The following is a 15,046-nucleotide window of genomic DNA, read 5'->3' on the forward strand; positions in this document are numbered from 1 at the left end:
AGTGTGTGTTTCCAATTCCAACTTTAATTTTTACAGGCCGGGGTGCTGCAACGCCTTCAGCACAGGCTCCCATACCCATGTGTGGCTCTTTGTAATGATTATTGTCATCATCATCATCATCATCGTCATCATTATCATCATCGTCATCATCGTCATCATCATTCAATTTTATTCAATGCGAGGTTTTGAATACGGCATTTTAATTCCAATGCATGTAGATGAGAGGGGGGGGGGGGGGGTGGGTGAACGTTTTTATGATGCGATGGTATGCCAGAGATGTTACCCCGGGGGCGTTTTTTTTTTTTTTTTTTAAGACGGCACAGATTGGGGCATGGCGCGTGTTAAACCTATGGGAAAAACGTTGGGTTAAGGTTTTTGGTTAGGGTTAGGGTTAGGGTTAGGGTTAGGGTTTGATGGTTAGGGTTAGGATTAGGATTAGGGTTAGGTTTAGGGATAGGGTCCCCAATAGATTTTTAGGGTCCCCAATCTGCGCCGTCTAAAAAAAACACGCTACCCGGGGCGAATACTAAATGCACATCCTTTATTAAAGGGGAACAAGCAGTGTCATAGGTAAAAAGTTTCTATTTTTCTGTGCCCACAGTTTCCTCATAGGCATAGCTATGTATTATGTTCCTTCCATTTGCTTTCATTCGACATAGTTTTCATGAATGGGTGAAAAGTATTAGCAAACTGAAAAGAATGATTTTGATAGATAATCTAAATTTTGATAAATAATGTACAATGTACTAGTACGCGGTGGGCACCACACGTACATTCAACGCATCAGATCTGAGCCTTCGATTACACACATACCCAATAGTGGGGCAGATATGTGAAAAAAATGCTCACATCCGGCGGAAAGTATGAAATTTTGCATATAGGGGTATTTTGAGGCGCTGATTTCAAAAATTGCCGGATCCAAGAGATCTGATCACGGGGTCGGCCGCCATTTTGAATTCCAAAATGGCCGCCGTCAAAGATCCCTATCTTCAGTTCTGAATGACACTAGCCATTGGAATTTGATATATAAAAGCATGAAGATATGATGACTTCAATAACAGACTTATTTGATATGTCTGACAAGCTGCACGGCAGCCAATTTGAATTTAATACACATTTGCCATGTTGGAGTGTTGAAAATCTCTATCTCGGGTTTGTAAATTAGGCTACCTGATTGAGCGCGCGTTTGTAACTGATTGAGTGCGCGCTGCTGATGTATTTACATTGTGACGTCAGTGAAGGTGCATTATGCTTCCTTTTTGCTGCACTTTTTGACATGCCCGTGAATGTTAGTCTTCTTCTTCTGATTAAGTCTGCCTCCTTCAATAGACTGAAGATTCTTGCAGACTGGTGCTATTGACATTATAATACAATTTATTTACAGATATTTACAAGCACATAGACAATTTGACGAAAATACTATAGCCACTGTGATCAACCGTTAGACGGTTTCGAAATGATCCCACAGATGGCGCTGAAACAATTTCTGACGACAGGGAATTCCAGTTCCTTACAGTTCTTGGGAAGAACGAATGGCGATGCGATTCAGTTCTCGAATATAGTCGTGATGTTTGTCTTCGTAGCCACATTGGAATTCAAAATAGCAGGCATTGCGTTTGTCAGACACGTCACATCAGTTAATAGTTTAACTCAGTATGTTAAAATACTTGTTTACACCTAGTTTCAGGGTCACTCACCACTTAGAAATCGAGATAGAGATTTTGAATATTTCGTCGAGGCGGCCATATTGGAATTCAAAATGGCGGCCATTCGATGTTGGTCAGACACTCCGAATCAATCTGTCATCAAATTCAATGTGTCAAAACGCTCATGTGTACCAAATTTTGGTGCCACAGGTCATTCAGAACTGAAGATAGGGATCTTTGAATTTGTTTTGTGATGGCGGCCATATTGGAATTCAAAATGGCGGCCGACCCCGTGGTCAAATCTCTTGGATCCGGCAATATTTGAAATCAGCGCCCCAAAATACCCCTAGCCTATATATTTCATACTTTCCGCCGGATGTGAGCATTTCGACCACTTTTTGTTACATATCTGCCCTAATAAAGGCACAGCGCAGCGCAGCTCAGTGCCATATCTTTCATGTAGGGTTGGGGGTACCACGTATCGACACCCGAAGGATCTGTAGCTTGTTTATTCTAAAAATATAATACAAATCCGCCTAATTCTTACCTCAAATATGCCATAAATACTGCAGTTTTGAATGTCGTGACCGTCTCGTTGATTATGAATCTCCGTTTTAAAATAGCGCAATTTTAGTGCGTGCGTTCCGTTTTCTTCGCGCAGCTAAAAAGGGAACCTTGCGATCGACACCCCCTCTCCTCCATAGATAGCTAATGACACTTAATCCCGCGCGTACTTTTTTGTTCTATACGCAAACAGCCATGATACGCAGGGTGTCGATGGGAAGGTGCCCTGTCGATAGGTGGTGCCCCACATACAGTCTGTACGGCACTGGCATGGCGCAGCTAGCTAGCTATGCGCTAGCGAGCGATCGAGAGAGCTAGAGAGCGCCAGCACCTGCCGACTTCACTCAAGATCACTGCACTTATACACTGGATCTAAAAATGTTAGATCTGTGTAGTTTCTTCAAGACTTAGCGAAGCATTTAAGATTATCTCGATGCTTGTGAAAAGGTGCGAGCCTTCCAGGTGTGCGGAGTAACAATCTCATTCTTTTGTATCATTCGAGAATTTCGTAATTTCTGAATTTTGTAACAATAGTGCGCCACACGATCGTGTCTTCAAAAGTACCTACGCCATACACTCACTACGGTCGTAGAATCTACAGCGAGAACCTTCGGAGTAACATTGGCCCCGAAAATACGTCGTGGGTCCACGTCGGTACGTACACTTGAACAGTGCATAACACGCGGGACGACCATACAGAACTAGACGGTGCCTCACCTAGACCACCACACGTCTAGCTGCGCTTTCTGACGGCTATGAGAGAGATCTAGAACTAACGTTAGATCTAATCTGGTAATAGAAGGCATGGAAGACTTTGCTGTGGAGGTTCGGGATGCTAATGGAGCATTTTACAAGGTGACGTATGGAGAAAATATGGGAATGTTATTCATATTTCCCAGTTTGCATGCAAGGTGCAAAATTTTAAACTAAAATTTAGGCAACCTAACTTCACGAACTTGTTTTGCCAAATGTTAAGTTTATTATTATTAAATGTATAGTTTAGTGTAGACAGAAAGATCCGTCTGTCCGCAGTCTGGAAGAGTCTTTTATTTTTTGACGTTATCGCTCTCCTCCGTAGACTGACGGAAGTTGTTAATTGCTAGTAATAGTATGGTTGGGTGTTCATCACACCGACCACCTAACGTTTTTCTATCAATAGAAACGTGAAAAATCTCACAATTTGCCTGAAAATACGTATAAAGCGCACGTAAATGCGTTTTTTTGTCAAGCTGCTGTTTTTTTCTAGCCGTCATTTTTTCCCCAATATTTGAATAGTTCTATATTTTGAATCCTTCGATATTACTTTTGAAGGACTGTTTGATGAATTTGAATTGATTTTCATTAGGAAACTTCATCGTACTGTAAACGTCAATATTTTCGCGCGATTAATTTTTCGCGCTGAGCGGCTCGAAAACGTATTCGCGGGTTCTTAAATTCGCGCTCTGCAGCAGGTTACTTTACTGTAGTACACATTCACTGCTTTCATCCAAAGCCTCTGCTACATAGCTTGCTATGCCAGCGTACGACAAGCGATGTAGCGAGCGGCTCGACTGCGAGTACAAGCACTCAAATACGTAGTACAGCTGTGACTGTAGTACCGTAGTCACGGGGGAATGTAGCATCGGTGCGCGCGGTGCACACATGCATGCTACAGTACACAGCAATCTATCGTCTCTTCGCACAGTACTAGTAGCGTAAACATGCCTGTACATTGTACTACGTAGCAGTATCATCGATGAAGCGCACACAATTCATCCCGTTCAAAATGTGCACAGAAAATTGTGAAGATATATTCGCGCGTTTTTGAATTCGCGCTAGCCGAACGTAGCGCGAAATCCGCGAAAATTAATGTACCGCGAAAATTTCCACGTTTACAGTAATTGAAATAAATTAGATGAGTTGGTTTGTTTTTTCACATTCATTTCTTGTTTCTGCTTCGGCAAATTTAAGCTTGTATAACACAATCAACATGTCAAGAATGCACTACACTTACCAGATTAATGAATAATCCAACATTTTGGTAGAATTTTAAACGTAAAACACACATCAACCAGCCTGTCGCGTCGTCATGTTCAAACTGCAGCTGCAGAAACATATGAATCCCTTACTATCTTAGCCAATCACATGCGAGGTAATTTCTTCGTTTTTTTAATTAAAACACGTACCTCGCATGTGATTGGCTAACAGATTCAAAATGGCAACTTACACCGAGCGAACGGGAATGTTGCGATATGGATAAAATTTCTGCGTTATAACCTAGTTACTGTATTTCGATTGTGCAATGTGAGAAATTTACCCCAAATATTGCTGGATAATGTGTCATGTCATGTCAAACTTGTTTGAATGTAAAAAAGCTGTCTGAAATGTGGTTTATCGTAACGTTTGATCTGTGCACGACCGCTCCACACAGGAGCAGGCATCAATGACTTCAGTCTGTATATTTAAAGGAGGGGATCCGTGAAGCCAGACGCAGTCTCCGCGGAACATTTCCCCGACGACCAGATACAGACCGATCTTTCGGTCAAAGTTTAGTGATGAAAGGTGATCTACGATAGCTAAATACTCGAGGAAAACTACAGAACACCCTCTCAGTCTCACTAAAAAGAAGCTAAATACTCGAGGAAAACTACAGAACACCCTCTCAGTCTCACTAATCAAAGTCAAGCTTCAATAGAAAAGAGACATCAGGCACACAAGTTGTACATGGTATAGAAAAAACGGCTAGGCTATGGGAGGGTAAGACACACATAACTAAGAGTACCAGTATTCAGTCACCTAGGACCTAAGTTTAGCGGAATTCGGTCACTTATCACTAATCACCAGCCAGTAAGTTCTACAGTCACAACACATGCAAATCACATCAATTCACATACCAGGTACTTAAACACTCATTCACAACAGGAAAGTCCCTTACTTAGTCCCCTCCAAAAATCCATCCAAAATCCCAAATTTCACTATCAAATGTGCAGAATCGGCGCGACTTTCTAAAAGCGTGTGCGCATTTAAAAGCCCAGTTTTAAGAGTATGGGTCGCCGAAAAAGTGCAAAAAATCGAGAAATATGCCGTTCTCTTGCAGTATTTTTTGCTTATCACAAGCTCGGAGTGTGATGGTATCTTCAAAAACGCAAAAGAAAAACAAAATTTCCGTACATGCTGATGCAGTGACTCAATGTACAAGGGTTGAATGCAAGTGCCAATTACCCAGTATTCGGTCACCAACGGGTGCCGCAATGTCGCCGATGCAATTTTGTGCCAATAAGGTAGTGCGCAGCGCAGTTTTCAGCTGCCTTGAACACGCATTGACTTTGAACGCACATATCGCGCGACCGAATTCTGGTCGCGGTAACCGTATTCTGGGGGATTTTCAAGGTGATATATTTTCGAATTTTGTGCAATTCTGTGAGATATTCAACAAAATGAAAATTGAGATTTAAAAAATTTGATATATTTCACATACATTGCTGTAGATATGATGTATGTATGAAATGTATTATTTTAGTTTAAAAAATATTGGAGAAAAGCTTAAATGACCGAATACTGGGGTTTTTACCCCATATGGTCTAATCGGAGGTTTTATTCCAAGAGGAATCACACTGACGAGTCGTTGAGCAAGTTAAAGTACCATAAAACTCTAATATGAAATTATGGTGAGTGTGACACACTATTCTTCACACAAAGAAAAGTCAGTATTTTAACCCTTCCTCACTTCGCTTCTTCACACAGAGTAAAACCCCCAGTTTTCAGCCGGCCTCCAGAATCTGAACACCTACAAATCATCACAAGCCAGCAAATTCTATTGTCACAAGGCACACATTATGTATTAGTGATCACAGCGTTTCACACACTGGCACTGTTGTTCACAACAGGAAAGTGCCTTAGTCACCTCCAAAAATCCATCAAAGTTCTCAAATTTCGCCGTCAAAAATGCAGAATCCGCGAATTAGGTCCCGTGTTAAGAATTGCGGTTGCCCAAAAGTGCTAAAAATTGAGAAATACGCCGATCTCTTGTGAGATTTTTTGCTTATCGCAAGCTCAGAGTGTGACGGTATCCTCAAAAACACAAAAGAAAAACAAAATCTCTGTACGTGCCGATGCAATGACTGAATGTACAGTGGTTGAATGCAAGTGCCGACTCGCCAGAATTCAGACACCAGCGGGCGCTGCAACGTCCCCGATGAAATCTTGTGTCAACAAGGTATGGCGTGGCGCATTTTTCAGCGGCTTTGTGCACACATTGACATTGAACGCGTATACATTATAGCACACATCCATATTCTGTACGCGAAAATATTGGCGTATACAGTATTTTGCTCATCTCAAGATTGATTCAGTGGTCTTGAATTTAACATGCTTTTCTACAAGTCCATCTCCATACCCCCTGTTCCTTCCTTCATTTTCCAAAACAACCATTGCATGGCATATTGCCCATCGGTGATACAGACCATGCATAAAGGTCGCATTGTTTTTTGCCTTTGGACAAGGCCCTTTTGCTGTGTAGTGGAAAGCGAAAAGGGGTTCGAGTAAAAAGCACCCACCGTAAAGCGATCGCACACCACACAATGTTAGGCAACAAGAGTGACTGGTCCAAAGACTACACTACTACCGGCTAGTGCATGTGCACAGGTTTCAAATCCGGCCTACCGAGCAGTTGTCATTCTCACAGATTCCTCTTGACCTCTTGAGTCATTTTAAGTCATCAATTTGGACAGAAACGGACTATTGGAGGAACCAAATGTTCAATGTATTTTAATGTCAACAATTGGACTACAGTGTACATCTGTATGTATTCAAATTGAAGCAATTTTTTATGTATTTAAGTTGGAATTTAGCCATGATACAGGTCATCTATACAATCTAGGTCTACACGTGTAGTCTAGATGTGTCTATATCTAATTCTAACAAAGTTAGACCTGGGGGGTGTTTCATAAACGTTTGTCAACGCTTGACAACTTGAATCACCATAGTAACAGTCAGTGACCAGAGCATCTCAGCCAATCAAAACCAAGGATTTTGCTGAAATATCGACCTAGCACTGGGTCTAATAGAGCTCTTCAGATGAAAGAAAAAACTTGTACAAGTTGTAGATTCTAGTCATCTTTATGACATAAATCCTGATTGTAATCTTGATCCGAGTTACAGCAATCGCACCAAGGTTCTACCTCCCTTGCCAAGATTCGACCGCGTGCAAAAGCATCTGTATGTTTCTACATGTACAATGTAGCAGGCGCAAGCGGTCAAATTTTGGATGCCGTTGTGCTTCATGAAATGCTCCCCAGGTCATCTATGAAATCTGCAATGTAGGTCTAGTCTGCTGTAGATGTATCTAGATCTGATTCTAACAAAGTTACACCTGATCTAGCTCTAGGTCTAGAGCTCTTCAGGCGAAAGAAGAAACTCATACAAATTGTAGATTCTTGTCATCTTTATGATATGAATCCTGATTGTAATCTTGATCCTAGTTAAAGCATCCGCATCAGGGTTCTACCTTCCGTGCCAAGATTTTACCATGATGCGCAAAAGCATAGGTTTCTACATGTAGCAGGCACCAGTGGTCAAATTTTGAATGGTTTTGTGGTCAAATTACGGGCGGCTTGCGTTCCTGTAGATGCTAGAAGTCTACATGTACAACCATAGTTTCAAATAGTCTAGAAGTGTTCTACACATACACATACAATGTATAATGTAAATTACTTATGTTCATGCGCTCCAATGAAAAAAAAAAATAGAGCTCTTTCAAACAATACAATAGAAAATCTATTTTGCAGAGTCAGGCCATCCGGCCTAACAGTATATTAAAAAAGCAAGATGCCCATGGCCATAATTCGATCATTTATAACGCTGTCTAACTATACACAGCCCTGTCACTATACAGAAGTCGCAACAGGGCCGTATAATCAGGATCCGAAACACCAACTGGCTCAATCCGATGATGTCAATTTTGGCTTCATGACATCATGTGATGATTGTTACCTCGGACCCATTATTAACAATCTTTATCACTTAAGCATCATTTTGGTGTTGTCAATATCTAAGCCCTGGTCACACAGTGCTTTTCGGCTTAATCATGGCCAAAACCCGTCTAAAAGTGGTCCCCCGTGAAGCAGACGATGTTGTTCGCATTGATGTCAAGTTTAAGACGAGCTACGGTCGATTTATAGATGTGGCAGGACGCAGGGAAAAATCGGAATGGCGTCGGACGCGTAAAAAGTTTTGAACTGCTCAAAATTTTACTCCGCGGACAACCATGGGTGGCACCCGTGGTAAAGACGTGCAACACACGCGATAATCCTTGTTTCGGCAGTGATTAAAACTTGGGGAGATGTTGTAAGACGTGAAAATTTAGCAGGCAGTGCACGGTCATCTGACGCGTGTTACGCGTTGGTATCACCGGAAATAGTGTGTGTTTAGGTGGCTTATCACTGACAAATTGATTTTTCCGGTACATACACGTGGCTGTACATGGTTAGCCGTGCTTAGGCAGTGCTTCAGCAGTGGAACAGCCGCCAACGGCCATACCCTGTACAAAGCACGGCCAAACGAAAATTGACCAAAAAATTACCACTTATGACCACGTCCACCAGATTTTCATAACTTTTTGTTCGTGATACAGACGTGGAGTGCTGTGTGACCGGGGTATTACTGAGTACATACAATTCATAACTTACAGAAAACAAAGATTTAATGCATTGTGTGCACACCGTTGAACAGTTCTCTGCACAAATCTCCAAGCCGTCATCGTGCTGCACTTTCAGAGGTCATGCTGTTAATCGTGCGGCGGTACACAAGCAGCACACCACAGAACTCTATGTGGCGCATGCACAGAATTTGGTCATGCATAGTATGTATTATGTGCACAACTTACATCATTCAAGGCTAGTATTTTGAATTGTGCAATAATTGAATTTGTGGGTAGGCATTGCGATTAGAAATTGCATTTTTTTTTTTTTGTCCTTCATGGATGTAGGACAAGTGCTTGCTATGGACTGATGTACCATACTGTAGTCCAATCATGTACACATACATGTACTTACGTGAGTATGCGTATTACATAGAATTTGTGGTGGAGCTGAAGAGCTGTGAGTTGTATGTATTAAAAGAGCATTCGCGTATCACACACGTACGAATAAGTGACTTGGCTCCCCAACTATCCTATAGTGCACCGTAAATGATGCTTCAATCAATATCCGGGTACTTTTTGCGTCATTCGCGATTGCGAGAATTATGTTTCTCGACCTGTATGAAAACGGCATAAGTATTGCCGAGTGCATGTAAAAATAGCAAAAACCAGTTCTAAATCTTCTCTATTCCTGTGTAGGATGTGTGTACATGGTACAGTACAGTGTGACTCAAGATTGAAGTACCCGGTAGTTTGTTCAGTATACATATGCCTAGATATCAGTATGAGCATCTATTATATAATGTACAGTACATAATGTACATGTTTATTAAAGACTGAAGGCATTGCTGTGAAAGTGATGACTCTTAAGACCCGGTCACACTGCCCAAAAGTCGCGTAAATGCATGATTCACGTAAGAAATTTGAGCCTTGCGCAGTACATGCGCGATTTGCGCATTTCATGAGTATGTCTGACGTGGAACCTTCGTAGTTGTCCGCCGATGTGCGCTGGATCGGCGCTTTACGCGATTCCAGGTTTTGAGCAGCTCAAAACTCGGTTTCACATAAAAGTTTACGCAGTATTGCACTGTTTTATGTAATTTTGGCGTAGTTTGCGAAGTTCTTACACGGACAATGCACAAAATATGCGTGGAATATCAGTGATCGTTCACGAAAATGTTGCTGCTATCGTGTTCATGCGCAAATCATGCGCGATTCATATGCAGTTCATTACTGTACCTCCGCCAAGGGAGGAGGTTACATTGTATGTTTTCGTTACCGTTGGTTTCTGTGTGTGTTCGTTAGTTAGCTAGTTTGTCTGTGTGCAAAATAACTCAAAAAGTAGTTAACGGATTGGGATGAAACTTGCAGGAAAGGTTGAGAATGACACAAGTAACAAACGATTAACTTTTGGTAGTGATCCGAGTATTTTGGGGGAATTTATGAAGGATTTTTGATATTTTGGCAGGTAGGGGCAATGAACTTGGGAGTTCAGGCTGCGCGTATTTGAGGTTTGCATGCGTGCACTAAAGTGCGTACCATGGTGCGTACTCTAGTGCGTACTCTAGTTTCTGCTAGGGCCAGGCGCGCCGTGCAGCAGAGGGTTTATGACGTAACAAAGGCTCCTATATTAGGAAATCGGGCGACTTTCAGCACATGCTATAAGTACGTGTGGGTGGAAATCCTGATATCTCTAAGATCAGTGGTGGATATGAGCTACATGCTTGGCGGAGGTCTACGCTCTCAGAGTGCCTCTCTAGTTAGTGATAATGCGCAGATTATGCGTGGTTTACCGTGGACCTCAGTCATTGCGCACAACCACGTATTCGCCCTGTTTGGGGCTTTGCGTGTCTATGTGCTGTTCATGCGTGGTTTGTTAATGATTTTTGCGTGATCTTTCCGAAGTTCTTTCGCAATTTATCGGTGATTTTCATCACGTAAATCAGCGAAAATTCTCGACAGACAAGCACGCACAACCAAATTTCTTGCATGATTCATGCGTTTAAGCAACTTTTGGGCAGTGTGTCCGAGCCCTTACCTCACTGTACTAACTGTATTTGAAACTGGATCAAACTCATGCCCGAGTTGCTAAAATTGGGATTGATTAGTATATGTACTGTATTAGTGTATGTGAATGTGATTGCTTTGAAGTGGCTTAAAGAAAGTCACTTTTGCCCAGTGCAAATGTATGAATGGGGTGAAAGGTTTAGTGTGTTGACATTCTCCATTTTATGGTAGCATATATACATTGTAGATTTTGCAGGCAGAGGTCAGAAGTCATGTCGTGCTGATTTGCCCCCAAACATGCCTGAAGTATTTGTTAGAATGACTCAAAAAGTATGTGAACAGTTTGTGGATATTTTGTAAAATGAGTGGAAGAACTTCACAAATTTTGTGAAACAAATGCCACTAGTTGTGCCACTTGTTCTAACCTCAAAAAAAACAATGTGGCATCCTCTCAAAATAGGATACAAATAAACAAAAAAGTTTGATATTTCCATTGGCATTTGGAAAAGTAGTAAATAATTAAACAGAGACAATGCAGTGCCAAAATCAGATGCACATATAAAGACGCCCGGTCGTCAATTTCAACGGGGATAAATTTCTGTTTGCTGATGCTGCAACACTGTTCACGCGAGTACGAAACTATGTCTTGTCGAAAGTATTTTGAAGATCAGCGAAATGTTCCTTCACAGAGGCCGAGGAGACAAGTCTTCGGCACAAGCTCGGATGTGATTGTTCGGTTTTTGCGTGTGCTGCTCATTGACTCGTAGGCCTATACATTTCGCGAGCTAGTGCCGTAAGTTGCTAGATCAACGCCGATATGCACAGTCGTAACCGCCTGCGTAGCGACTCGATCCTTGTAATAAATTGACAATTTGTAATTGTGTTACGTTTTTCATTTTTGCAACGAAGAAGAATATCACGCCTAAGGGCCTACGACTACGGCCTCAGATGGATCTATATAGAGGACATATCATTCGCAGATTTGTCTACTGCTGACATTGAAGCAGTAGATCCCACAAGCTGCAAATGCTCTGGTTTGTGCTGGTGGTATAAGACCGGGCGAAATTGCTGTCCCTGCAAGAGCGGGGGCAAAGCTGCACAGCGAAGCAGTGCTGCACTGCAAGCTGTGGTGATATAAACGACGAGTAGCCGACCCTGTACCAATGGCTGTGTCAACTTCAGTAAGTAGACCTAGGCTGTAGTATAGGCTATAGTCTAAACTTATTGATTCATCATTGTTCTACCAGTCACTAGACCGAGAATATTTCGATCTCAAATTACAGTGATGTTACGAAGTGTGTAGTAGGGCCTACATACAGTCAACATGTAATTGCTTGCTACTCGTTCTGTACTCTCGCATAAACATTAGGCATGCAATCCTGGTGTGGCCAGGCCAGCGTACGCATAGGCACGCGCGTACTTGTTCGCTGAGATATGAGCAAGAGAAAAATGCTCCAAAACTGTAAGCCGAACGATTGAGAATGGCGTCATTGCGTGCGTTTGGCTTAGGAGAGAGCAACTTCGGCTGCTGTCCTGTATTCGGAACCGGTCTAGTTCGTACATGATACTCGATCTCTCAATAACACACAGGTGAGTGGGAATTTTGCAGCGGAATGCAAGGCGTGCGCACGATTCAGAATTGCCATTGCGAGCTTTAATTCTCATGACGACGGGGCATCTTTAATACGAGGAGAATCTACCTTCTTGTTTTATTGAAAACAATAAGCCATCAAAATGGTTTCCCCCATAACTGTATGGAAGATTCTGTAGCCACAAAGTTGAGATCAAAAAAAAAATATGGGGGGATGTATTCGGCAGGGCTCGACACTAACGGTAGCCCGGGGCCACCAAAACGCACGTCGGGCCACCAAAATTTCAGAAATGAAGATTTTGGTGGCCCGATCGGATGTTTGCCTTTACTTTTGGAAATGAACAGCGGGTACAATTGGCTTCGTAAGATGCTAAAATAGATGTCAGATGTTTGCTTTAAATTTTGGAAATGAATAACAGTAATATTCAAATCCGTATGATACTAAAATAAATGTCAGATGTTTGCTTATACTTTTGGAAATTAATAACGGTAAGATTCAGCTCTGTACAGTGCTAGAATTAATGTCAGATATTTGATTTTGCGTTCAGAAATGAATGAGGATAACATTCGGCTCCAGAAGATGCTGAAGGGCAAGTCCAAGATAATGTCCCCTCAGATGCTCAAAATTCATCTTGATCTAATCAAAAAGTTATTGATATCATGTTGTAGCCAAAGAGTTAAATCATATATTTCCAGCAAAGAAAATATTGAATTATGCAAATTTATGCAAGAAATATGGCCTTAATTTGCATAAATTAAAAACAAACCTTACGTATGGGACAAATTAAAAATATTCATCTAAAATCAGTTGAATTTGTCCTTGACCTAGTTCCTTTATGGACATGACCCCTGTATGAGCTAGTATAATTTCCAATTGGTAAGACAAGGTCAGCACATTAATTATGCAAACTATGCACTTTCCCAGAACGAAGTGTCCCATACGTAAGGATTTGAGTATGTTTTTTTAAGTTTTTTCTAAAGATTTCTAACATTGACCAATCAAACTTTAGGAAGTTCTAATTTATTAATTTTAACTCCAGATTAGCAAAACTAAATGTCAAAATTTAATTAGTCCTTCATCTTATAACTAATTAAAGTTTGCTTACGTATGGGACAAATGCCTTACGTATGGGACATTACATGCAAAGTGAATGGGAAAACCGCCTTTTGACATGGAAGCTATATGTCCTTACATTTGTTTGGTTAATGGATATCTTTGCACCTAATCTGAAGGATATGTCTAAATATCTGCCTCTCCTACTCAGTTGACCTCAGGGAGAGTGTAAGAACAGCATTATTGAGTCATTCTATGATTAAGAAAGGAAAATAAAGAATATTCATTTATACATGTATTTTATTATTTTCATTGCAGGCTGTGCAGCTGGCCTTCAATTAACATTCCTCCTTTTAACATATTTATATTGGACATTTTCTTAATTCAGTTATCATTTTCAACTTTACCTCTCTACAAAATGACTTTGTCCAAGAGAATGGGATTCTCTGAGTGTCATTTTTATAGGTGCAGTACACTGTTCAGGTTGTACTACAGGCTGTACAGCCTCAAAAAGGAAATCAAAACAATTGTGCTTGTGGTGCTCATCAATGACAACATTACCGATCTTACTGAAAAGAAAAATTAATTGAGGTGACAGCAGGTAGCTTTGTCATTACTAGAGTTGATAGCAAAGGAAAAACCCTACGAGAATACTTTTTATTTTGATATGATGTTTAATATTTCAACTGCACACCCTCAGAATATGCCATGACTTATCAAGGTCATGAACATGATTTCTGAAAATCCTGTAAAATGAAGACTTTTGTAGTTTACATTGCCATGAACCACAATATCAATACTGGTTCTGTGGTTGGAGTGCTAAAAACACAAATTACACAAACAAATAGGGAATTCAATTTTCTTTTTTATTTTGTGTTTGAAGAGACAGATGTGCTCTGAGACACCTTCATCAACTCATACTTACTTTGTAGACGGTCCCCACATCTACACAATTATCAACATGCATTCCAATCTGGTAGTGTATGATCAAATGAGGTTACTAGAATTTATCAAAATGTAGGTTTCAGATCAGTGAGTTACTTAAGTGTTTCAAATCTAGAATTACATTTTGAGTGGACAATTAATGATAATCTTTCCTGTATCACTAAACAAGCATGTACAAAGTAAACACAAATTTTGTCATCTTTGCTTTCATAGACATGAAGCCAAGCAATTTGAAAAAAAAAGCCAGCATTGGTACATACATTGTACATTCTTCTATCTCTTTGTTCTACCACAACTTTTAAAATCTAAAAGTTTCATTAAAATTTGATTGATTTTGCAGAAGCTAAAATTCACATGGCAAAACATGATGATTACAGAGCAAAATGAGTTTAATACTCTTGTTGTTGTGTTTTGTGCTGCATTTCAAACAATTATAAAGCTCTATAAAAACTTAGACAACTTGCCAGGTAAGCCTAAAACTACTGAAAGTACCCACTTCAAACTGTTTTTGCAAATTACACTGTACATGACATTTGATTTTACAGTTGAAATTATCAAGATTACAAATTAGTCATGGTACATGTGCACGTATGCTACATCAAGGTCGCAAGCTGGAATTCGCA

At 40.7% G+C, this 15,046-nt stretch overlaps 1 protein-coding gene across 1 annotated transcript in view; it reads left to right on the top strand.

Annotated features, from left to right (window-relative positions):
- Positions 1-2,623: 2,623 nt before the first annotated feature.
- The window catches only part of LOC139735390 (RNA-binding protein FXR1-like), a 75,387-nt gene continuing 62,964 nt past the window's right edge, over positions 2,624-15,046 (top strand). Inside the window, exon 1 of the mRNA XM_071646149.1 lies at positions 2,624-3,065. Within this exon, the coding sequence (XP_071502250.1) occupies positions 3,015-3,065 (51 nt within the window). The 5' untranslated portion in view covers positions 2,624-3,014. The remainder of the gene's footprint in view (positions 3,066-15,046) is intronic.

Source organism: Diadema antillarum, unplaced genomic scaffold (assembly GCF_040938485.1).
Source record: "Diadema antillarum isolate AM-2024a unplaced genomic scaffold, OU_Dant_1.0 scf00000027, whole genome shotgun sequence".
In the NCBI taxonomy this organism is placed as follows: Eukaryota; Metazoa; Echinodermata; class Echinoidea; order Diadematoida; family Diadematidae; genus Diadema; species Diadema antillarum.